This window comes from Mustela nivalis (genome assembly GCF_964662115.1).
Source record: "Mustela nivalis genome assembly, chromosome: 5".
Taxonomy (NCBI): Eukaryota; Metazoa; Chordata; class Mammalia; order Carnivora; family Mustelidae; genus Mustela; species Mustela nivalis.
The window spans coordinates 116832863-116859258 of NC_139024.1; the positions used below are offsets into that span (position 1 = coordinate 116832863).

General features: G+C 45.3%; 1 protein-coding gene across 3 annotated transcripts in view; it reads left to right on the forward strand.

Moving 5' to 3' along the window:
* Window positions 1-25864, forward strand: part of ILRUN (inflammation and lipid regulator with UBA-like and NBR1-like domains) — a 94611-nt gene extending 68747 nt beyond the window's left edge. For 2 of the 3 annotated variants that reach the window (XM_082732418.1, XM_082732419.1), the window contains 2 exons: window positions 4770-5098; window positions 22597-25864. In XM_082732418.1, coding sequence (XP_082588544.1) covers window positions 4770-5098; window positions 22597-22632 — 365 coding nt within the window. In that variant the 3' untranslated portion in view covers window positions 22633-25864. The remainder of the gene's footprint in view (window positions 1-4769; window positions 5099-22596) is intronic. The other variant, XM_082732420.1, reaches the window with a different exon arrangement.
* The last annotated feature ends 532 nt before the right edge of the window (window positions 25865-26396 follow it).

Here is a 26396-nt window from a genome sequence, read left to right on the forward strand (position 1 = left end):
TACATGTAGTTGTTTTGACTTTCACTCTCCCCTGATCTGTGACAGTTTCTCAGTCTTTCTGTTTCTCATGACCCATGACTGTTTGGAGGAATACTGGCAGGTATCCTTTATAATGTACCCCAGTGGAGCTTTTCTCATGTTTTCCTCAGTTCAGACTGATGGTATAGATTTTGGGAAGAATACAGCAGAGGTGAAGTGCCTTGCCAGGGCGTACCTCATATTTACGTAGTATCACTGGTGATACGAACATCGGTCACTTGATTAAATTGTTTGGTTGCCAGTTTCTCTGTTGTAAAGTTACCGTTTTTCTCTTTCCTTACTCTGTTCTTTGAAAGCAAATCACTAAGTCTGTCCCACACTCAGGATGGGTTGGGGGATATGTAGAATTTCAGGTATCTCCTGTATCACTATGACATACTCCTATCCTTTTATTTCCTTCCTTTTTAACACTTTTTACCCACAAACATATATGATCTTTGGTACCAATAACAAAGATGGGCCAAGAGGATGCCCTAGAAAAGTAGCCAATAAAGCAGACTTTTTTTTTTCTTACTTTCTGATACTAAAAAGATATTCTAGGCTCATCTTATATTTTCCATGTCTTAGCCCCAGAATCAGCCATTTCTCTGAGGAAGATTTGTTTTTTTTAATTAGACAATACTGTTCAGAAACCGCTAGGCCTCCTCCTCCACCGTGGGCAGAGGTGGGTAACTTGTGTATACATACTACCCTCTGTAAACAGATGTATCTATCCTTGTTTCTGATTTTCTTCATCTGTATATGTATTAAGATAAACGTGAGTTGATACTGCTGTCTCTGACTTTAATCTAGTACCACAGAGTTCATTTTAGAATGCCTGCCTTCCTTGCTCATCTGTCATATCCTTCAACAGTAAGAAACCTTGCTCCCAGCATTTCACTATTCATTTACGTATTCAACCCCAGTTTACATGTACCCATGTTGTGCATGTATGATAACTCATAACCCCAACAAGAAACAAATTTGCCAGTTTGAATTTTGTACTGATTTTTAGCAATTCTCTTGTAGTGGACAAATATTAGATATTTGTTCATGTTTATTATCGTGTTATTTGATCTGTGATACTAGCCTTTAAATATACGCAGTATTTTTTTTTTTAACATTCCTACCATAATCTGAGATGTCTTTTTCTGCATGGTTCATTAAGATTATGGAGTTGGGCTTCAAGTAAAATATTTTCCTTTTTTTTTTTTTTTTTTTAAATACGGAGCTTGAATTCATGACCCTGAGATCAGGACCTGAGCTGAGATCAAAAGTTGAATGCCTAACCAACTGAGCCACCCAAGAGCCCCAAAATATTTTCATTTTACTCTGCAAGTCTAATAATCTAAACTTAAGAAATAAAAAGTTCATGTCTTTCTTTAGTAATTTATTACACATTTCTACAAAAGGAAGTTTATACTATCATTAAAGTTATATACTTATTAAAGATTTTATATGTAAAAGGGAGAAGTTGAATGAAACTATTTACAGTACCATTTAGTTCCAGAGTCCTGGCTCAGATCCTTTTTGAAAAACATTTTAAGGCAAGACACTCTAAATCAAATCAAATCTCCATTTGCTTACTAAGCCCTGAATGTGTAGGCTTGGCACTTGAGTCTGCTTTATTGGCTACTTTTCTAGGGCATCCTCTTGGCCCATCTTTGTTATTGGTACCAAAGATCATATATGTTTGTGGGTAAAGATAATCTGGCCTGGGAAATGGGACTCCCTATCTATAGCTGTAGTTTCCTGGGTTCTTCTTGATTCCCAGTTCCTATTGAGGAAAAATAAGTATGAGTTGTAAAAGCTGTTGTGAGAATTGAGCATTCTCAGTCATCATGTACATTGACTTTTAACTTGAAGTCTGATCTTGGACCCATCACTTCTGCCTCCATACTTCAGATCCTTTATGTAAAAAGTACAGCCATTCCATTAGATGATTTTATCATTACAAATAGTGAAATGTGGCTGGCAGTTCTTATCACAGTAATTAAGGCATTTTGGCAAGAATTGGAGCTTGAAACAAGCTTATTTGGTCCATTTCTATCACCCTTTTTATTTGATTAACACACTCATTCACACACAGTATGCATGGGATGAACACATCTGAAACATGAGGGCTAGCAGTAGTACCTAGATGGGTTAGATTGTACCATGTAGAAGGTGTATTTTGCTGTTCATAATGACCCATCATGGTAATAACTCGGGAGGATCAGAACCAGAGTGTTCATTGTTGGTGTAAATCATTGGTTTCTTAAATGATTTTCTATTTAGAGCTACTATGTAAAATCTGGGAGCAGTATAGAAGAATAGCCAAGGTGAAGAGAGTGCGGTGGCTTATGTATGATATGGTCCAGTGAGTTATATGAAAGAAACAGTAGTTCTTAAAGTTAGGGAGAAAATGTCTCATTAGTCTCATATACTGATCACAGTCTTGAGAAAACTGTCCTATCTCTTCTCGTAAGCATTTAGTTTCCTGAGCTAAGTGAAGGAAGCATATGACCTATACCTGAGTGTGTAAAACATACCACATACTTAGAAAAGGACTTTGGAAAATAGATGGGTGAAAGAAGAGAAGAATTAATGTACTATAAGGTAGGGCACATCTGTTTGGGGAAAATGATAATAGATAGAGTGAAGAGATGTTGCCTTTGGTTAGAAATCTAGGCTAGGAAAGCATGGAGTGAATCTCCATCAGCCGCCTGCCATTCATTTGTTTTTTTTTTTTTAAGGCCTATGTCATGTTGGCTTATGAGACTGACTTAGAGTTTTGAATGAAAGTCCTCTGACCCAGTATTCCTGGCACCATTCCACATTTCCGAGTGAAGTAGCGTGCTGCATATCCTGGCTTACAATGTTAATCAACAGCTTGAGGAGCACCTGGGTGGCTCAGTGGGTTAAAGCCTCTGCCTTCGGCTCAGGTCATGATCCCAGGGTCCTGGGATCGAGCCCTACGTCGGGCTCTCTGCTCAGTGGGGAGCCCGCTTCTCCCTCTCTCTCTGCCTGCCTCTCTGCCTACTTGTGATCTCTGTCAAATAAATAAATAAAATATTTAAAAAAAAAAATCAACAGTTTGAGCTTCTGTCGCCCTCGTTTACATGAGGATTCACGTTTGCCATCAGAAAAGCTGTGTCTGGGGCGCCTGGGTGGCTCAGTGGGTTAAGCCGCTGCCTTCAGCTCAGGTCTTGATCTCAGGGTCTTGGGATCGAGTCCTGAATCGGGCTCTCTGCTCAGCGGGGAGCCTGCTTCCCTTCCTCTCTCTCTGCCTGCTTCTCTGCCTACTTGTGATCTCTCTCTGTCAAATAAATAAATAAAATCTTTTAAAAAAAAAAAAAAAAGAAAAAGAAAAGAAAAGCTGTGTCTGGGGTGGATTACCCGTTCCTGGGTATCATACTTTTGAGGCCCATGGCTGCAGAGCTGCTAACTCCAGAAGTGAACAGCAGATGTCACTGCGTCTCCACTTATTAGGCTTCTGGCTCCTAGCCTGTCACTTCAACCAAGTTTTTAATGGAGTTCCCAAACCACTGAATCCAAATTGAGTATTTATAGCCTTCATCAGATACCGACCCCAGATTGAAAACTGAGAATAAGCATGGCCCAAGAGAGTTTTCCTCATTTTCTTTCACTATTCTTTTTAGTTGGTGGATTTCTTTTTTCCTATTCTTAATATATTTTGGTGTAGGTAACTGATGAAATTCATTAGCCTTTTCTTTTCAACCATTCAGCAGTTATTTAGGAGTCTTGGACAGCTTTTCACATTTGTTTCAGCTGGGTTTACACGTTAGAGCTTCTTGGCCTTTCTGTAGCTTGCTTTTTAAAAGCTTTCCGGCAGAAAAGTTGATGTCACTGTTCTCTAAATTTAGATGCAGAACATTGAAGGAAACTGTCTCTTTATTCTTCTCTTTGAACCCTTAGTTTCAGCAGTTGAGGAAATAGCTGAATTATGACCAAAAGTCCTGTGGTGCATCTTTTTAAAACAAATCTCTTACAGTTTCAGTGTAGATGGTGGGGTTTCCCTATATGACAAAGGCAGGGTTGGTGTTAAATTGGATTATTTAAGAAAATCTGGGGCATACTAAGTTTTTGGTATCCTTTGATCACATAGATCATTAGAAAAAAACCCCAGGTGTTATTTCCCTTAATAGTCAGGGTTAGTGGTTTACACATGTGTCCTGGTGTCATTATTAATTGGTTCCCCATTTACTCTCAGTTGTCCGGGTTTGGACAATATGTCGTCACTCTAAATTGCTCAGAGAGGTGGGGGAGGAGAGGGGGTTATTGATAAGTTGCAATTCTGGGAATTATAAGTATTTTTTGGCTTAGGAATTATGCCTGCCCTGAGTTTTTCTAAGTTACATACATTCAAGCTAAAGCAAAAACCACAAAGAGCTTATGATTCTGGGAAAATAGTTTTTGGATTTCTGTCTATAGATCATTGTTCTCTGGAGCAGTGATTTCCAAATATGGCTATGCATCAGAATCAATTGGTAACCTTTTAACAAATACTTTCGTGGGTCTTACCACAGACCTGTACTGAATATGTACTGGAGTTTGAACGTGACATTACCACAAATGTAGAAATGCATGCCATGCAAATGTACTGGTGACTTTGTCAGCTTGCTTTTCAAATTAGCGTGTTAAAGGACATTTCTTCCTATGGTTTGGGTGGCGTCTTGGGCTTCTGGTGGTGGCTGCTTTGGGCCTTGAGGGCCTGCCTGTCACTGATGTAAGTTCCCTTTTTGTTTCAGATGTCATCTGGGTGATTCTCAGTGTGGAGGTGGGTGGACTTTTAGGAGTAACGCAGCAGCTGTCATCTTTTGAAACGGAGTTCAACACACAGCCACATCGCAAGGTAGAAGGAAACTTCAACCCGTTTGCCTCTCCCCAAAAGAACCGACAATCAGATGAAAACAACTTAAAAGACCCTGGGGGTTCCGGGTTCGACTCGATCAGCAAAAACACATGGGCTCCTGCTCCTGACCAAACCGAGCAAGATGAGAATAGACTCTCACAGAACTCTGTAAATCTGTCCCCCAGCAGTCACGCAAACAACTTATCAGTAGTGACTTACAGTAAGGTAGGTGCCCTCGGAGAAGAGGAGAAGGGGTAGGTGGTGGGCCTTGGGACTTGTGATACCCTTTCATGGCAAACCTAGAAGCCTAGAATGTTCTTTAAGACTGCTTAGCTCCTCTGCCAACAGCAACAATACAAAAACCTACCCCTTCTCCCCTCCCCCCCCCATCTTCATGTCCTGTGGATGTTACTTTATCCACATTTATAATTTACCACTTTCTCTGCTCTGGTTTGGGTGTTGAAAGAACAAGGTGTTTTACCTTTAGCATTTTAAAAAATGAAAGTCAAAATATCACCAGCTCTCCTTCCAGTGTAAATGTATACTAAGCCTAGAACAGTAAGATGCTTTTGGAATCTTTTCTTACTTTGTTGTTGTTTTTATTTTGGCTTTGGGTGGGACTTTTGTTTTTCCAAGGAAAAAAGACAAACTCTGTTATTTATCCTAAATACTATTGTTGGGCTTTTGCTTTACTTACCTTGTTTGCATGTCTTCTTGTCGATGTATTTTCAGTCTCTTATGGCCCTTCTTCCTCCTTACCCACAACCCAGAGTGGCCCAAGGGATATTTTGACTTTTTATGTATGGGGCAGTAAGTGAGAGAATTATTTGTTGAGTTGACCATGATTTTAAATATTTTGATTGTTCTGAGACACTCTTCTGGGTGTTTGATTTCTTGACCTGCTTCTCTCCTTGCTAGCTGATTAAACAGTGTCTTCTACACTCTGCTAAGGGTGATGATGGTTCTTGGTTGTTGGTTTGGGTTGGTTGAGTAAAGCCCTGATGCCAAGAGCTCATGTAATCGTTGTTTCATGTGGCTTGGGCCTGTGAGCATTCCTGTGCATTCTTCTCTGATTAATAATGCTGTGTATTAGGCCCAGCATCCCACCTATACAGTCGTAACACTGTTAAGTCTGCCCTTGGGTCATGTTGGCATTTACCCTCAAATTTTGAAAAATAAAACTGATGTTTATTTGAGGGACAGATTGCTTGTCTGTTGTTAAGAATGGTATTTCTCTGACTAATGGTTTATATATGGTCCAGATCAAGAGGTGAATTAAGGAAAGAAACCTGAGGGCGCCTGGGTGGCTCAGTGGGTTAAGCCTCTGCCTTTAGCTCAGATCATGCTCTCAGGGTCCTGGGATCGAGCCTGAGCTCTCTGCTCAGCGGGGAACCTGCTTCCCTTCCTCTCTCTCTGCCTGCCTTTCTGCCTACTTGTGATCTCTCTGTCAAGTAAATAAATAAAATCTAAAAAAAAAATAACGAAGAAAGAAAGAAAAGAAACCTGATTATATGAATCCCGTTTCTCCTCACGGTCTAGTAAGAGAGACTTCATTCCCTAGTGGTATAACAAAGGATTGATTTTTTTTGGTTGTTTGGATGGTTGTTGTAAAGGATTCTGTGGAGTCATGTTAGTTGTACAGGATATAAGAAAGTTAATTGGCAAGACAGTAAATTTGGCCGTATTTGAGTTAAGATTTAATGTCATAACACTGTAATAAAAGGTTTTTCATTTAAGCTCCTATTTCTCCAGATTCTTCCTCCTTAAATTTAACCATCCACAGTATGATTCTCCAGGTGGCAGGTGAGCCAAGCCCTAGGGTAAGCATATCCTGTTAGAACTGGAATTTGCAGCTGAGTTTAATGGGAAGATGAAAGCTGAAGGAGGCAGAGCCAGTTGCCCCAGTGCTTTGTGTAATGGAAGCCCCCGTCTCCCAACTGTAAGCTCCCTGGCTGCAGTAGTCACTGTGGTCTTAGGAGACGGCTGGTGTGCCTGGCCAGGGCATGCACTCATCTTCCTAAGTTGTGAACCTGTGAGTTGTTTGCAGCTCCTTCAGGGACTGATGCCTTTTCTCCAGTTCTGTGATGATTGCCCTGGCCTGGGACGGTGAGAAGGGGTTGGCAGGAGTCAGGGTGGATTACCTCCCAGCCTTAGTGAGGTCCTACCATGTTGTCGTTTTGTTTTGTTTTTTGTTTTTGAAGGAGTGGGTTGTGGTGAGGCTAGAGGCTATGAAGATTTCTTGTGGTTGATGAATTCATGGTATGTCACCTAATTTTTTTTTTCATGAACTCTGTAGAATCATTAGAAGTAGTATTTGCAAGAACCAGAGAAAAGGCTCTCATTGGAGGTGCTATTCAGAGACTATTGGCTATAATGCATTGAGAATGTGGCACTTAGGTCCCAAAGAGAAACTGGAGCCTCCCTTGTTTCTTGCTTTTCTTTCTTTCTTTTTTTTCTTCATTTATTTTTAGAGGTGGGAAAAGGACAGAGGAGAAGGGAGAGGGACAAGCAGACTCCTCGCTGAGTGAGGAGCCTCATGCAGGGCTCCATCTCATGACCCTGAGATCACGACCCTGAGATCGTGACCTGAGCCAAAATCAAGAGGCAGACACTTGCTTAACCAACTACATCACCCAGGTGCCCCTCTTGTTTCTTAATTTAAGCAGACTCGTATTCAGAATGTATTTCTGTGAGCATTTGGCAAGTTCTCTGAAAGCATTTCTGGTTAAAGTGGAATTGGCTCCACCTCTTAAGTCTCCTTAGGAGCAGGGTTAGGGTGTAGACAGACAGCACTCAGTATTTACTAACACATCTCTGCACTGTTTAGATCATTGTCCACTGTTCAGTGGGAGATTTGAAGAATGAAAGAAGTTATCCCTATCAGCAGCTTACAGTGCAGTAGGGAAGATGAGATATGGACATAGCAATTACAGAACGGTTCAGTCAAGAAGTCCGGAGGGATAAGAACACAGTCAAAATGTGCAGTTTGTGTGTATGGCTGAGGATTAGAGTTCGGGCAGAGAGGAAGAAGAGATTGAGTTGATGGAAAGGGCTTTTCAAATTATACATTTGGAAAGACAGGAAGGACAATGAACAGGTTAAGTGCTCAGGGCAGAATGCTTAAGAGACCTGTGGTCAGGAGATGCGGGTGACAGACGATGAGAGATGGGCTCAGTCATCTGCAGTGCTTTCCTTTGAGTCTGCTCAGGGGTGTACCTGACACAGTGGTGAGACGAGGTATACCAGAGTTAGATTTGAGCTCGTCCTGTGTGCCAGCTGTGTTTCCATGTACTTCACATATAGTCGCTCATTTTTTGGACAGGAAAACAAAAAGTTCCAAGGGACTTCGGAACTGGCTCAGTATTCCATAGCTGTTGAGAGGCAGAGCTAGGATTCCAGTCCAGGGTGCCACATTACTAAAACATGTATTATTAGTAAGTGAACCTGGGCTCTCCCTAGATTCTCCAGTTGGGTTGGAGGCTGTGGTGAGTGAAGGCATTTACTGAGTTGATCGGTATAATCAAGGAGTAAAAAACAGCAGAGTTGAAATAAGATAAGTGCCCCTCACATAAATCAAAGATTGCCTGTGGCATCTTCTTTCTGAAGACTTATCTTGTTCATGAGTCTTTCAAGTAGTGACTTCTTTTCCTGGTTAGTAAAAATAAGAACTTGGGTGCAAAAACTTTGTGGTATTTATAGTAATTAGCACCCTTTTATTTGTAAATGAGTGGAAAGAAGAAAGAAACCCCTGAGCTCTAGAGTTGGGACATGTGTTTTCAGTTCGCCTCAGATGCCATCTTTATGGGAGAAGGAGTACCTGATGCCTTGGGGTCAAGGATCAGAGTAGACAGTAGATTTTACTTACTCTAAAGAAATTCCCTGCCTGCCATTAAGGCTGGGAAAGAACATGATGCTCTTGGAAGCCTGGGACCACAGTTACAACAGGCAGATATGGTTTCCTGCTGCCTCTATAGTTACAGTTTAACTTGTTAAGGTTGGTAGGATGAAATGAAAAGATTGCTTCATGCGCCTCCTCTGTGAGGGCTGCGTGGTTATGTCAAAATAATGGCACATATGTCAGTGCCAGGAACTAGACACCCCAGGGGCCCTTCCCCAGCTGTACTTGAATAACCATAAGCTCTCCGGACTCAGTGCTCTCTGTCTGGGGGGGAAGCCCTGAGTGGCAATGCCAGCTCTAGCTCCATCCCACAACCCAGAGGGCCTGGCCCCTCCCCTATGTGAGAGCTGTCAGAGGGAGTCAGAAAAGTAAGTATATGCTGACCTGCTCCAAATATTCATAAATCTGACTCCTCGCCTTTGTTAGAAAGTGGCTGACCTCATTGTCAGCTCAATTGTGGCTGACTTGTCCCATGTGAACGGTCAGATCAAGTATTGATGAAGGTTAGATGCTGTTTTACTGAACCCTTTTATGTGATTAGCTCAAGAGGCTCGGAGGACAAATGGTCCCAGTAGGATAGGTGCTCACTCATTTGGCTCAAGGCTAATCTTGTCATGAATTCTAGCTCTCTGACTCATCCCTGGAGGCCAGTATAGCTTTGGACAGTATGAGAATAGTGGAAAAAAAACAATTCATAGAGGTGTGGAAGGAGAAAATAAGTCCTGTTAAAATTAGATGCTTTTTTTTTTCTTATTTAGCAGTAATTTTTTAAATCTCTAAATGTTTTCTGAGAAGGCCTTACAGAGGAAAAAGACTCCAAACGGTCTGATTCAGGCCAGATGGTAATAAGAGTGTGGCTTTCAAAAACCAAGGGGCTATACTTGAGGAAGGCCAAATACTTGGTTTCCTTTCTCTAAAAAAAAGTAATAATTTACACTGGGAGAACTGAATAGAATCCCAAATTCATTTATTTGTTACTTGGCCTATGGTTCCTATTATGTGTTTTGTTCTTACTTTAAAAAAATGTTTGGAGCTGGTATATGTCATATATTCCTCCTTTAAACTGGATTACAGTCTGAGCCACTGTTATTACTTCCGCCAAATGCTGGTTCAGAAGGAGAAACTTGTTATTATCTTTGTGGGGAGGTTCATCGTGCTCCTCCAGCGTCAGCCACTGCCAAGTGCCATCTGCCCTGCCTGCCCACATTCCCACCTGCTTCTCTTCCTATCTCTGTCTGACAGCCACCCTTGAGTATGTTTTGGATCTGCAGCTAGAGCAGGAGTACATCTACTTTTGTCACATTGGAAGTCCGCTCTCTCCTGACCTCCTGCTATCTTTTGACTAAGGCCTAGAGGAATTATTTTCTCTGTTTAGGTGAGAGTTTAGAAATCATGGTAGAGGTTACCGGGGGAGGTTTGCAAAAGGCAGATCCTTGGCTCTGTGGGCCTGAGGATATAATGGCTAGTGGATCTTATTATCTACCTTGAAGTAGCCAGTCAGTTTAATATAATGACAAGGGGTGAGTTTGGGGTGACATAATGGAATTGGGTTCAATATTTGCTCAGTTCAGAGGGCCCTGGATTTGACCAGAAGGTGGGTGGGCTACCAGAGCTGGGCCAGTTGGTTATATGAGGAGCGAGAAGGCAGCGTGACCTTCCCACTACCCTGAGACTTGAATTTTTGCTCTCAGATGCTGGTCCTTTTGTGCAAGGTTCAAAGAAGGTTCAAAGGAAAACTTGGATCACTTGATATTTTCTCCAGCTCTTGTTTTCTTTTTGCAAGGACTGGGTAGCAGAAGTACAGGACCCCCATGCAGAGACCGAATGCAGTAATCAGAACTATCAAACTACCATTTATTGAGCACTTACTGTGTCCATGCACTGTGCTGAGAACTTTTTACATTTAATTTTTATTGTTAAAATTATCAATATACATATTTTAAGGAGCCAAGTACTTGTGCAAAGTTTATTACACAAACACCGGTGACCTCCCTTCCTCCCCACCTCCACCATTTGCTCCTCAGAGGGAGCAGGCTCAGTGTCCGATGTGAGTTCAGTGGACACAGCAGCACCGGGCACAGGGGCTGCACTCTTCCCTCCTTTGTAGTTGCTGTGGTAGAAGTACACACACCGGTTCTGTGATTTGCTCAAGGTCATACAGCTAAGAAATGGTAAAAACTAGGATATGAACAAAAGCGAGTGTTGTTAACCCGAGACTGCTCTCTTAACAGTGTACTACATTGCTTCCCACTCATAAATAGTGTTCAAGTTCATATTACCAGCTGAGCTAACAGCTGTGGGCTAGGGAGAGAGCTTTCTATAATAATAGTGCTACATTTCACACGACGATCAAGCCAGTTGTTGACTAAATACTATATGACTTCTCTACTACTAAAGCCCCGCCCCTCACAAGCGTCTGTGGCAACTATAGAAACCAGTCTTTCTCTCTAGCCTCCCATGGGAGAGTCCCTAGAAGCTCCATAGTCACTTAGGTTTAGATTTTTGTTGACATTGAAATTTCCATTAAGTCACTCTTGTGACAGCAACACCTTTATCTCTCAAAGTCATAAAACCTATCTATATTCCTTTATTATTGTCAAAAGATACAGTGTCGAAAGTTTTACTTTCTGGAACGAACCTAAAATCTCCCTTTTAACATGCTTAATACTTTAGACTAGAACTTACTTAGGGGGCTACCTTATCCCCTTTAAAGTCAGATTTTATTTCTGCAAAAGCTATCTAGAGAGAGAAAGTGAATTTTAGGCAGAGGGACAGCCATTACAAACCCTGAGGTTGAGGTTTACCTGGTTTGTTTAAGGAACAGAGTGAAGGAGGAGGAGAGTAGAGAAAGATGAAGTTAGAAGATGGAAACCAGATCATGGAGGGCCTTGTGGGCCCTTCTAAATCTTTGGACTTTTGCTGCAAGGGCAGAGGGAAACCATTGAAGGCTTTTGAGCAGAGAGGTAATGAATAAAGCCCCTACCTTTGGAAGCGGGATGTTGAGAATGGAGTGAAGTTGACACCAAGGTTTTTGGCCTGATCAACTACAATGATGGAATTGCCATCAGTGGAGAGGAAAAAGCTATGGTAGAAGTGGGGAGAGGGAGCACCTGGGTGGCTCAGTTGTTTGAGCGCCTGCCTTTGCCTCAGGTCATGATATGAGCCTGGAATCCAGCCCCACGCAGGACTCTATACTCTCAGCAGGGAGTCTGTTTCTCCCTCTTTCTCTTTGCTCTCTATCTCAGACAAAATCTTAAAAAAATAAATAAAGGGGCGCCCAGGTGGCTCAGTTGGTTAAGCTGCCTTCGGCTCCGGTCATGATTCCAGGATCCTGGGATCAAGCCCCACATCGGGCTCCCTGCTCAGCAGAGAGCCTGCTTCTCTCTCTCCCCCTCTCCCTGACGCTCTGCTTACTTGTGCTCTCTCTCTCTAACTCTCTGTCAAATAAATAAAATATTAAAAAAATAAAAAAGTGGGGAGAGGGCAGGAGTTCCATTTTGGGGACACACTGGGTATTTCTTTAAATATCCAGATGGAGATATCAAGTGCGCTGTTGTACTCCAAGTTGCATATAGAGTTTAGGAGAGAGGTCTGGGTGGAGATATAAATTGCAGAATTGTGACACGGATTGTATCTAATGCTGTGAGACTGGCTGCAGTCCACTAAGTGATGAGTGTAGAGCAGGGTTTCTCAGCCAGAGTACTAAGACTATTCACACTAGGCCAGGTGTGTCTTGAGGCAGGGAGTGGGGGTGTCTAAAGGCATCATAAGATGTGTAGCGGTATCCTGGCCTTTACCCAGTATGTGGCATTGTACCTCTCCAAGCCCAAGTGTAACAACTAGAAATATCTCCAGACGCTGTCAACTGTCCCCTGGGCGGGGAGGTGACAAAATCTCCCTATTTGTGAGCCATTGACCTAGGTACAGAAGAGGTCCAAAGACTGGACGGGGCTTAATACTGTCTGTCCAGCATGTAAACAAACCACTTTATGTTACTCAAAGCACATTTACTGTGCCTTTTCTCGGTTCATAACAGTCTCATGACTTCTGTTGTTATAGTCTTCATCTGACAAAATAATATGGAAGTTGTAAGTGACTTGTTCACATTCACATTGCAAATTAGGGGTAGAGCATGGACTGGAACCCAGAAACCCAGTGTGAGTCTAATGTTCTTCTAGGCCACATTCAGATGAGGTTTGCTGGCAGAAGCAAAGTCTGCCGGTTGTTCCCTGAGGTTTATACACTTTTTGTCAGGTTGTAGAGACTTTCTCATTCATCTTTAGGAGCTCCAGAAGAATTTGTGACCAGGAGGAAGCAGTGCAGAACAGAGGAACCTGCCCCATTTGCTGGCCAATTAGAACGTTCTGTACCAGAAGGGGATTGTCAGGAAACTCTGGTTTAATGATATTACCATGACTCTCTGGGAGGAAAGTCCTCCCAGCTTTGCTGGTGTTTGCATTGGCATGGGTCATGTGTGCATTTTAAAAATAAATTAAGCAAACACTATGAGCCTTAGAAAATGTCTTTTGTTGTTTGTAACATTACTGTCTGACTGAGAATAAAAAGTATCTCCAGGAACTCTCCCTTTTGTACCTCAACAGCTTCAAAGCTGTTCAGCTCCATTTTATTTGCTTTGGGGCTCTAAGCATTGTTTTAGACTGGTCTAACTCTGGGCAGTCCTGTAGCTGAAACCCAGGCCAGTGTTCCCAAGATTGCCAGAATATTTTATTTTGTTTAGTAAGGGTGTATTTTCTTTCCTAGGCTCTGAATTTCACATTTTAATTTCTAATGGAAGTTTTCAAAGTCGAACTAGTGAAATTACAGGTTCAAACAGATAAGTGAAATGCAGAAGTGTGAGAATTTTATAGATGCTCAGGTGTCAGATAAGTTGTTCTCAGCTAAGTCTGCTCTAGCTGGGTTCAGGCAGGACAGGTGTGGAACGCAAGGTTATGAGCTGGGAGCTGTTGGACCTCAGGACAGAAACGTGGGCTTCCTTAGAGCTCAGCTGCAAGGGAGACATTTTCCAAAGCTGCAGACACGTCCGCTTGCAAGTTTGCGTGTCTTGGCTTTTTGCTGTGATTTCATTGCCCAAAGGCCAGTTTAAACTCTGCCTTATACAGAGATAGCTTTGATATTATTGAGTTAATAAGTGAGGCCTTCTAGGTGCTCGACCCATGCTAATGTTATCTTCAAAGAATTTCCTGTCTGACACGTACATGTGACTAGCTCATAGGAAAGACTAACAGCCAGTAAAGGAGTTTGTTGAGTTCCAGTTGACTTTTAAGTAAGTGTTTGTATGAATTTGGACAGAGAAGGCAGTGGTACCTTGGCAGATGATAGATTCAAACTGAATTGGAGGGAAGAATAACCCACATGTAGGGAAGGCCCAGAGGCATCCACAGGCAGGGTGTGTTCACGGGACACTGGCCAGCCTGGCCATGGAGTGCAGTGTGCTTAAAGGGGTGGAGTGAATTTTGAAGGAAGACCTTTGAAAGCCAAGCAAAAGAGAGCCAGTGTTTAAGGTGGAAGGAAGCAGAGTGACAACAATGCTCTTCAGCAGGGCAAGAGGAGGACAAATATGAGACCAAGGAGAGTCCCATTTATTCTCCTGCCTTAATCAGCCAGACATTGGGCGGGGGGGAGCGGGCAGGGGTGATTTTGTGAATAATTGTAAGAGAGGAGAGAGAACACAGTAGCTTGTAAGGAAGGGGTAATTGATGGAAGGTTACAGGAGTTCACATGGACATTCTAAGAGGAAATGGGACCAACAGCCTCACCCAGTGCTTCAGCAGAACCCACAGAGTCAGCCTGCATCAGTGGTGACAGGGCTAGGAGCTTGGATAGGCTGCTCTCCTGTTGGGGTAGCCTTCCCAGGGAGGCGCTTACCAGGTCTTTCTTAATTTTTAGGAGCATCTCTCCCATGGGGGACGGCCTTGAGAGAGCTCTGTGTGCCTGCCTCCCACCTGGATTCTAGCACGCTTGCTCACCCATGGGATTTGGGAGTTAGAATTCCAAATTGCAGATAACTTTTTCTGAAGTCTTTACTGAAAGGGGAAGTCCAACCCAGCGCCAGTATCCTCCTTTATTATTATTATTATTTTTTAAAGATTTTATTTATTTATTTGAGAGAGAGAGACAGTGAGAGAGAGCATGAGCGAGGAGAAGGTCAGAGGGAGAAGCAGACTCCCCATGCAGCTGGGAGCCCGATGCGGGACTCGATCCCGGGACTCCGGGATCATGACCTGAGCCGAAGGCAGTCGTCCAACCAACTGAGCCACCCAGGCGTCCCCAGTATCCTCCTTTAAATAATCGATTTTCATTCACAGTGATGTTCATGTTTTATTCTTTTTTTTTTTAAAGATTTTATTTATTTGACAGAGAGAGAGAAATCACAAGTAGGCAGAGAGGCAGGCAGAGAGAGAGAGAGAGGAGGAAGCAGGCTCCCCGCGAGGCAGAGAACCCGACGTGGGGCTCGATCCCAGGACCCCGGGATCATGACCTGAGCCGAAGGCAGAGGCTTTAACCCACTGAGCCACTCAGGTGCCCCCATGTTTTATTCTTTATGGTGATATTCTTCATTTGCCACAGGGTAGGTGAATGCTCTGGGAGTTGCCTTTGGTGGTGGGGAGCTCTGGATGGATGGGAGGAAGACTGGAAGGAGGATGGAAAGATGGGTGATGGAGGGAGAATGAGGGCCACATGATGAAGGATTGGATGAATGGGTAGAGGGAGGATGAATGGACAGATGACAAAGTCCCCAGTAGGACTGTAGAAGTTAGTTAAGAGCAAGAGGGAAAAACTGTTACAGAGGTAAGTATAAAAAGCGGTTTTGCGGGTCTTTTTTTGAAAATAAATTCATACACTTTATGACTGAGTCAAGCTTTGGAGCAGTTTTGGCACAGACAGAAAGAAGACTGTGAACGGACCTGCCCTGTGATTTGCCCTCGTGCATAAAAATAGGTTTCTTTTCTTTCCTTTGGCTGAGTCTCATACCCATCCTTAGCCAGTGCATATAATACGTCTTTGAAATTTTTGAGGACTGTCCCATGAGGGGCTCAAACACCAGCGTTAAAGCGTCTGCTACAGTTCTTGTCCCACTCACATGGCCCTGCTCTTCGAGTTGGAAGTGCCTTGAGCGGTCAGCAGCTGTGGAGGGAAGGGTCACAGTTTGAATATTCTTGAGACACCCTCATCACCCTGCTGGTGACTCTGGTAGAGACCTGATGGGACTTCTCATTAATGAGAAACTAACATGATTGTTGAGGGCTGGGTCAGTGGAGCCAGCCGTGTGAGCAGGGTCCCCCACACTGTGTTTGCAGTACAGGACTAGGACAGAACTTAGTACAAAACCCTGTATTCTTCTGTGTTTGCATTCAGTGTATGTAGTGGTACAAAAGCAGCACTAGGCAGATGCAGTGCTGTTCAGGACTGGCACAGGAAGTGAGGAGGAGAGGGCCCGGTGGTGGTATCTGATGATGCCATCAGTATACACGGAGAGCGTGTTACTTCGCTTGCCCTGCTGCATACCTGCCTTTCTGTTAACATGTGTGAGCTCTTTTATTTATTTAAATCACAAAGAAGAGCAAAATAAACACAGATATATGAAAGTCTCCATGTTGTGGTGCTTTATCTAAACAACTAGCTTTCAGATAGAAAAAGCATAGCCCCAAAAGCCCTTGTAAGACACCCTTGTTTCAATAGGCTTTTCAGCCTCCCTCCCACCCTGGAACGTTAAATGTTAATAAACAGATAAACAGTTAAAATGTTAATAAACATTTAAATTAAATTACAAACAGTTAAATGTTAATAAACACCAGGACAGAGTCGTTCACTGTCATCCACTCGTTCGTGTTACTGACACTTGCGGCTTACTGGACGCAAGGCATCAAGAATCGGCAGAAGCAGCTTCCAAACCCTCTTCAAGGGCAGCTTGCTCTCCTGGTAGCCCTGTGTGTCCTGCCATTGAAAACTGATGGAGGAACTTTAAAAAAATATTCCAGCCAAAACCGAACTAGTGTCCTGTCTTTTTAAAAACACTTTAGCCTACAGTGAGTGTTTTCTCTGAGTAACAGTTTTAGTAGTCTTTTGGAAAAGTTACTGTGATTTCTCTTTAATTTTAAGAGAACTGTTGCAAGTGCGCATTCACATAAGATCAGTGATAACCAGATCACTGGCTGGGAGTGACTCTGCTGGTCCCCAGGGTCAACTATACTGTTGTGAAAAATCAGAGCAAGATTATTTTTAGTTTTGCTTGAGAACAGAATCACAAGTACTAGATCTTAAGTTGTCTTTCTAGGAGGTTGTGGTGAATGGGACTGAACTTATGCTTTATGTCTATAAATGTTGTCTTCTAAAAGTATTTTAAAATATTTGAGAATATTAGCCAAATGATGGCTCTCAGTTGTTTCTCCATTGTGGAAGTGCAGCTCAGGACCTGGCCCAGCTACTGTGATGATTCGGCCGGCTTGAGGCCAGGGTCCTTTTCCCAGACACCAAGAATGGAGAGGCATCTCTGTATTAGCTGGTGGGTTTGGCATTTCCGTGCTCTAAGAGAGGACTTGCCTGCCATGTAGCCAAGTAGAACTTGGGTCCCAGGGCTCACCACTATGACAGCCATTGAGTGAAAAGCTTAGGGAAGACCGAGCACACGGGCAACACCTCAGTCCCCGTGGACCTAAAGGCTGTCTCTCCTTTGCCAGGAACACTTTCTTGTCCCCTAGCAGATGCAGCCTTTGAAAGCTTTGAAAACTATGCAGCTCAGGTAGGCGCTGGGAAACTGGCCTTTAGACCCGGAGTCAGATACAGGACTTCTTTTCAGGGTTTGATTATTCATACCCTCTATTAGCATGGATAAAGCCAGCCTTGCTGCCAGTCCCTAGGTGCTGAGAAGTGATTCCTCACAGAGAGAAGGGCAGCCTTCTGCCTCAGACTCCTGAGATTTGCAGTCATGCCTCTGGCCTCCATTTTCACTCGAGTCAGTTTAAGCCAAGGCTCTGCGGTAACTACCACCTGATGCCTCTGTCCCTGTTTTCCTTATTAGAAGAGGCACAGCTGTTTTAGGAGAGGTGTCATGTGATACCAAGTTCGTTAAAATAATTGACCTTTACTTCTCCTGTGGATAGAGCTTGAAGAGTTGCTAGGCCCCAGAAGAGAGTAGACATTATTGCCAAATCCTGCTTTTAGGCTGGGGTTGGAGACTTCAGCCACCAGAACCTGTTACACTGGGTCTTGGAACTCCAGTGGAACCTGAAATATGGATGGGCCTCCCGTGTCCAGTATACCTCCATCCCACTGTTAGGAAAGGCACTTCCTGCTTGGCCTCCTGCCATAGGACGCCCTGGACAGGCTGTTCTTGGAATCTCTGCCAGGCTTTTCCTCCACAGCTGGTATTGCGTTGCCTGTGTTCTGTGATCCATTGTAACACCTATAATCCTGCATGTGGGGAGTCTAGATGATAAAGTTGTTTTGAAATAGAATTGGCTCCCTCTCCCTTCCTCAAAGTGATGGTAGTTAATTTGGCTGGATGGGTGGGTGGGAATAGAGTTTGTTCTCAAGCTACCTTTCTGCACCAGTAGAACATCAAAAACTTCCAATATGCCATTCTCTGGGTGAAAGGGATTTAGGTAGCATTTTCCCCCTCAAAAGGCACAGAACCTCAGCCACTAAGTTAGAGGATCAAAAATCCATAATCTGAGCTAGTTACATACCTCACTGAATGTCCAAGGGCCAGAGCACTTACATGGAAATCTGAAAATGCTCACATGTCTTTGTTCCTCTCTCCACCAGTTGCAGAGGACCCCTTTTATTTACCGTAAAATGGAAATGTGCAACAGCTCCTTGGCAAAGTCATGAACTCCAAGCACTCCAGACAAGTCATAAGGCTGTTACTTGCATTATAAAGGCCCACATGAAGTGTAGGGAACTTTGGTCTGGAAAACAGTTAAATTTAAGGGGGAAATACTTCATAGAAAACAAATGCTGTTTGTTTTTTGGGTTTTCTTTTGTCTCTGCATTTTTTTCCTGCACAGAGACTTTTGAGCATAGTATTGGTTCCAACTCTTGTGGGAATTCTAGGCCTTTATTGCTTTCCTTGGATTGTGCTGAATGAACAAGTGCTGGGAACTACTGAGCGCAGTTTGTTTTAAGCTTCTACACTTTCTATTTCTGGTGCATGTGACCTTCGACCAGGCCCTACAGAATGGAGACAGAGAGCTCTTCACTCCCCAAGCCCATCCTTGTTGATCAGGTGGTACATGGCCGCTGAGATAATTCCAGTCTTAGCCTGTTTGCTAGAAGCGTAGTTCGCTTGGGGACTGGCAGACACTGGGCCATTTTAAACACCACTGCTCTTACCAGTTCTGTGCCCTTGAGTGGGTTCCCTCTCTGAGTTTGGAGATCTTGGCTTGTCTCAATGGATCTTTTTGAGAATTACAAAGAATAGGTTAAAGTGCCCCAGCAGCACCTGGCATGTTGTTGATGCTCCATTCACCCTGGCCTGCTCCTCCTCCAGATTTGCACGGTCGGGATTTCTTTGATGATAACCACCAAGCAGATAGGAACATACTTCTGGTCTTTTGAGGCTTGATCTGGGGGAGGAAAAAAATCAAAAGCGATTTCAGTGTCTTCCCCTGAAAACTCTACAGAAACTTTAATCTAATCTCATGATCCCTATTCTTAGCAGATTTGACCTCTGGCCTAAGCATGACCAAAAGAGGGGCTATTCTTTCTTGGAGGCCTGTTTTTCAGCCTTCTGAGCCATGCACTGTTTTGACTCCTAGGACTTTTTTATTTATTTTTTTAATATTTTATTTATTTATTTTACACAGATACAGTGAGAGAGGGAACATAAGCAGGGGGAAGTGGGAGAGGGAGAAGCAGGGAGCCTGATGCGGGGGCTCGATCCCAGGACCCAGGGATCATGACCTAAGACAAAGGCAGATGTTTAACAACTGAGCCACCGAGGTGTCCCTGACTCCTAGAACTTTAAATCTTGGGAAGACTTAGAGTGGAACCTGAGCTCCTCTTAGGGAAAGGGACCTTATTATCCAAGGTCACTTGGTGAGCTGGTGCAGAGCTGGGAATAGAACCCAGATCACCTCTCAGTTCTGCTCCAACTATATTCTGCTGCAGTGGGAACGGGAGGGTCTTGAATCTCTAGCCTGACCACCGCCAGAGAGTCCCGCCTCCCCTTGAGATTCGGGACCCTGGAGCCTGTGACCAGATGGTGGCATGACCCCCAGATACTTGTGTCCCCAGGCCTAAGCAGGTATCTCAAAACTTGATTTTGGAAGGGCCAGTATTCCTGTGACTCGGAGATGTCTGACACTCCAGGTAGTAGGCTGGGAAACACCTGTCCTCTTTTAGTTATTAATTCAACAAATGTTTATTGGGTGCCTGTTGGGCCAGGCATCATGCTAGATGCTGGGAAGATGGAGGCAAACAAAACAAAGTCATACTGAAAAAGATTCTAATCACTGGCTATCCTGCAGCCAAGCACTATTTTCCCTCCACAAAGAAATCTTTTTTTTTTTTTTTTTTTTTTAAGACAAATTCTGACTGCCTGCATCCCATCAAGCTAATGGGAAATTTTATCTCCGTCATTCTTGTACCTTCTTATTCTAATTATGCCTAGATTTGGGATTCCTTTTTTGTTGTTGTTTTTAAGATTTTATTTATTTATTTGACAGAGATCACAAGCAGGCAGAGAGAGGTGAGGAAGCAGGCTCCCTGCCGAGCAGAGAGCCTGATGTGGGGCTCAATGTGGGGCTTGATCCCAGGATGCTGGGATCATGACCTGAGCTGAAGGCAGAGGCTTTAACCCACTGAGCCACGCAGGCACCCCTAAATTCAGGATTCTTTTTTTTTTTAATAAATTTTTTTTTAAATTTATTTGACAGAGATCATAAGTAGGCAGAGAGGCAGGCAGAGAGAGAGGAAAGAAAGCAGGCTCCCCGCTGAGCAGAGAGCCTGATGCGGGGCCCCATCCCAGAACCCTGGGATCATGATCTGAGCCAAAAGCAGAGGCTTTAACCCACTGAGCCAACTAGGCGCCCCTAGATTCAGGATTCTTTTTGTTTTTTTTTAAAGATTTTATTTATTTACTTGAGAGAGAGACAGTGAGAGAGAGCATGAATGAGGAGAAGGTCAGAGAGAGAAGCAGACTCCCCATGGAGCTGGGAGCCTGATGCGGAACTCGATCCCGGGACTCCAGGATCATGACCTGAGCTGAAGGCAGTCGTCCAACCAACTGAGCCACCCAGGCGTCCCTAGATTCAGGATTCTTAAGGTAGTTTTCAAGCATCAGCAAATTCCCTCAGGTCATTTATCATGGTTACGGTTGAGACACCTGCTCTTGGTACCCATTTGGTCCCTTTGGTCCAAGGGCCCCGCTGCTTGTAAGCCACTTTAGGGTTTAGGACACTAGGGAGGCTGGTCACCTGTTAACTTCTGGCCTCCTAGGTGCTGGCATTGGCTGGGTCTTTCCAAAGAGCACACTCCTAAAGCAGGGTGGCTTGCATGGAGACACAGGTCATTCTCCAGAAAGTTCATGCCACTGTTGTTTGGTCTTGGCAATCTCATGCTGAACATAAGGGAGAAGTGAGACCATGAAGCCTTTTCCACCCAGACAAGTGGCTCCGAAAATACCTTTGAGAATTGAAAATAAACCTTATTATCATGTGACAGGGGAGAGGCAATGTGGGAGAACAAAAATCAGACTTGAAGCTTTGTGCAGTGGCAGCATCATAGCCAATGAGGTTTATCCGAGGCGCGATTGTTGCTATTTGAAAAATCAGACTTGGGTTTGAACCTTGGCTCTGCCTTTTCCTACCCATGTGACTCGGAGCCGGTCTTTTAGTCTCTGCGGTGAGATGGACATGAATTAAATGAGTGTGGGAGGGGCACCTGGGTGGCTCAGTGGGTTGAGCCTCTGCCTTTGGCTCAGGTCATGATTTCAGGATCCCGAGTTGGGCTCTCTGCTCAGCAGGAGCCTGCTTTCCACTCTCTCTCTGCCTGCCTCTCTGCCTACTTGTGATCTCTCTCTGTCAAATAAATAAATAAAATCTTTAAAAATAATAATAATAAAGGAGTGTGGGAATCCTTACCCGGCTATAGGGTGAGGGGTTTTTTTGTTTGTTTGTTTTTAAAGATCTTTATTTATTTATTTATTTGACAGGATTAAAGGTAGGCAGAGAAGCAGGCAGAGAGAGAGAGAGGAAGGGAAGCAGGCTTTCTGCTGAGCAGAGAGCCCAATGCGAGCTTGATCCCAGGACCCTGAGATCACGACCTGAGCTGAAGGCAGAGGCTTTAACCCACTGAGCCACCCAGGCGCCCCTGTGGGGTGAGGTTTAAAGACAATGTATGCAAAGCTCTGAGTACCATGCCTGTTACCTAGGTGCCCAATGACAGTTCCAGTTTCTGCGGCAGTCTTATTGTTGGTATAAGGGTCATTAACCAGAAGTAGCCTACGTCTGAGGTTTAAGGTGCAGAAAATGGTGGATGGGGATTTTTAGCAGAGGTTGAGAACTTGCTGTCCAGCAGGAAGGCAAAGTTGGCACTGATGCAGCTGTTGAAAGATGAGGACTGGCCCCCTCCACTGCCTTCCCTCTGTCGGGATGGCGTGATGGAGTAGGACTGCTTAGCAACTGGCAGTGCTGAGAGTTGGCCTCTTGAGGTTTCGCATGGCAAGGACAACCCTCGGGCTTTGTCTGTGCCGCGGGGCTTCCTTCTGGCTCACTGGGGACCATAGATTCTTCTTCTACTTGGTTTGATTGTCAAGTTGTACCTGCTTTGTTTACCATCACTGACTGTGTTCACTCTCTTCCAGGGGCTCCACGGGCCTTACCCCTTCGGCCAGTCTTAAACGGGCATCGGCAAGAAGAAAAATTAACAAAAGACAGAAGGCCTGACTTTGGGGTGGGGGGGGAGGGCAGGGGGTTCCTCTGGATTGCAGACCACACCGCATGGACCCCTGGCTCTGACCGTCCCCCCATCCTGGAAGAAGAAGAAGAAGCAGAACAGACTAGTTTTGAGTAAACTCAGTATGCATGTGTGAGTGCTGAATCGCGGAATGGTGTTGAGGCTACTAAGAAGAAACCCATGCAGCCGCCTTGGGTTTTGTGTATTAGGCGTCAGTCTAACAAGTCATTAGGTCACTCGGGAAGGAAAAAAAAGTTTCAAATGGGGGAAAAAAGCCATCTTTTTAAACAAAAATTATTTTGCCTACAGACAGGTTGTAGTTTTGAGCACATGTTAATTTTTTCCCCTTTCCCCACTTTGTTTTTTTTTCTTTCGATAAGGGATAACATACCCTTTCTAGAATAGCTGCTTGCTCTGGAGGCGATTCAGGTTACCAGCTGGTGTGTCATGTTGGGAGACCCTGCAGGCCCATGCTGCAGGAGGGCAGCATGTGCTGCCCGGCTCCAGCAGTCTCAGACCCCATTTGTCTGTAATGGCATCAGCCAATGAGTTATCACCCTTTTCCTCCTTTTCTCTTTAATCTTCTGTTGATTTACACCTTGGACATTTGTATCTGTCAACCCCTGTGGCTTGCTACCATCAGAACCTCTCTGAAGACCCAACTTCCCTGTGTGGCCAGCAGAGGAAGCCTTGAAGACAGATCTTGGGCGACATGGAAGTTTCTGAGGCCGAGAGGTGTCCTTCTGCACACACTTACGACAACTCAGATTGCTTTTCTTCCGTGTTTCTCTTGGCAGAGAGGAATGCCATCACGCTTACTGCTCTTTTGGATTCTTCATACACAGCAGCTCCCCATTCACTCTGGGAACAGTGCCTCTGGGCTGCCTAACATGCGTGTGCCACGTGCTCGCACATGGGTGTTGGTGCAGCTCACCAGCAAGTGTGCAGCGGGCAGGTGGAAAGGTGTCCAGGCTTCTCTGTTGTGACACAACTCCCTTCCCTGTGTTTCCCGCCCCTTTGTCCTTTGCGGTATTTTCACAGCCTGTTAGTGGAGGCTGAGCTGTTAAGGTATGGAAATACAGCCCCAAGCAGGAAGTTGGCCATGGGGAGGGGCCGCAGTTACTGACTGTGTGATTTTGGAGACTGCAGTGTGATGAAATGAGATCCCCCCAACCCTGAGCAGGATGCTTGGCTAGTGGGCGGCAGTGGGCGAGGGGCAGCCCAGCTGGAGCAGACGCTGCTTGGCTGGCTGCCCGCTTGGGCACGTGGCCCCACCAGCATCCTGTGGATTGCAAGCAGGTTGAGCTGTGGACCTCTCTATGGGAAGCTTGAATCAGGCTAGAACAGCTGTCTGCCAAAGATACAAGAATATGCAAAGTCCCTCTTCTCTTTTCTTCTCACCCCCTCCTTCCCTTGAGTCTTGGTTGGTTTGCTAGCCGGGGATGTGGATCTAGGGTGCGGTTGCCAGGTCACCGGCCTGTTCCCACACCTCCACCATCTCGGGGGTGTGAGACCAGCAGGGAGGCCAGGTGATGAGCGGCTGCAAGGGGTCATATAGCCTGGGTGTGGGTGAGGGTCTGCCTGCCTGTCTATCTCTGTCTGGGTGTCTGAGTTCCAAAAATGTGTGTTGTTTGTTCCTCCTCATCCTCTTCTGAGACTGTTGTTTTTTAAAGCTTGATTGTGGGAGAAAAGCTTGTATGAAATTCCTCCTTCACCTCCCCACCTCTCAAAAAACAAAGGGGGGAAACACTTTGCTGCACTGGAAACGTGCTGGGGGAGGGTGGAGCCAACCCGCTGAGAAGGTCTGGCAGCTGGGGCTGGGATAGGACTAAGGCTCACACTGGAGCAGCCGTTTTCAGTGCACATGAGTGCCCCGTTCCTGAGCAGAACAGAGGGGAGTCCCCATTGGGTGCCCAGGCTATCACTGGCTCAAGCGAGGGGCTCACCATGACTTTCTGTCTGAGGGCCCTGTTAGGCCCAGATTGCCACTACTGTTGGTGCCAACCTCCTGGGACATGGCCACCCTGGAGCCCACACACGCCCAGCCCTCAAAACAGCACATCTCCAGCTGTTGCTGGCAGGATCGTGGGAGGCTGTACATCCCCTGGTTTCCTGGCTTCCTCGTCGGCCCTGCACCTGGTGCACCTTCCCCATTGCCCAGGAGGGGCTGCCTGCCTTTGTTCAGCAGGGGCTTTCGTAGGTCGCCATTTGTGAGTCCGGCTCTGCCAGAGGCATCCTGCTCCTCCTGTTGCTTGTAAGGCAATGTGACTGTCTCAAGCACGTTGACTCCCCTCCCAAGAGCAAAGCGTTTCTGTACACATTGGAGAGGGGAGCTCCTTGCAGAGGGCAGATCAAGCACAAGTAGTGCGTTAGGAGTCAGGGATTCCACGCCCCCCTCCCCGGGGCTGGGGGCTGCCAGTACCATTCATTCTGTCTCCTCTCACTGGTTTGAGTTCTGAGCAGTGCCCGGAGCCCCTCTCTTCCCCGTCCTAGTGTGGTGGTAGAAGCAACCCTCTCAGCCACAGTAGGCTCTGCTCCTCTCGGACTCTTCCCCAAAGGGCAGGCTGCCTCTGGGCAGGACCACCAGTGTCTGGCACCCTTGAGAGGAGGCAGACGGCATCCTTAGGCGCCTGGGCCCAGTGAGGGAGGCAGAGGGGCTCAGGGCTGGGAAGAACCTATCGTGTGCATGGAATGAGGTGTGTGTGGATGTGTGTACGCGTGCATGCCTTTTTTTCCCTTTTGCCACGGGGGCAGTTGAATTCGGTGTATTTTTCTACAAGAAACAGCCTTCTCTCCCCCAGTAAGGATTGTCTCTAATTTTAAGCTCATCATAGAAGCTCACCAAGACAGCTTATGTGGCTTGAGGGTGGCCAAGATGGGATCCCCAAATTCAATCGGAGCCCCAGCAAGAGAGGATGGTGGGGTTGCTAGGGCTCAGAAATGCAAGCTGATTTCCCCAACCCACCCTGCCTTGCCTTTCCTTCATTTCCTTGGGTGAATGCTGGAGCAGCCATGGCTGCCCCGTCCACCTGGACAGTGGTGTGTAGCAAGCAAGCTGGGTGGGTGTTTGTGGTGGGACCTCATGGTGCCTGGGAGGAGATGAAGATGGGGAGGTTTTTCCTTACTGTATAAATGAATATTTGTATGATTAAATTAACACACACGCACACAAACTATTTTCATGTGTGTCAGTGAGTTTTATTGTGCCCTCAAGCATCTGTGTATCTGTTTGCCCCCACCGTGAAGCTGTGATGACACTTTTTGGTTCTTGGGTCTTCCTTTTGCACATGGGGAACCTGGGACCCTGAGGTTCATTATGGTTGGGACATTCATCCTGGGGTTATAATTAGATCTGCTGCCCTTCCTGGCTTCAGTGACCAAAAAGGGGAGGGAACTATTTCCAAGGATATTCAGGTCCTCACGGTACTGTGCATCTCTTGAGTGCTTCGCTATGCCCAGCACAGAAGCAGTAGTGGCCAGGTTCGTGCTGATTGGCCAGCAGACATCGTTTGGGCATTTACCGAGTGTCGGGTCCATAGCCCAGGTGGAGGAGTAGCACAGGTGGAATACAGAGCCTCACAGCCATCTTTCCTCCTGAGAAAAAAAAGGCTGAGTTGGGGAGTCCCTCTTCCGGCCCCAGCTGGGCCTCTGGCAGGTGGGGAACGCAGTTCTTACGTGGGGGTCAGACAGCATGAAAAGCACTTAATT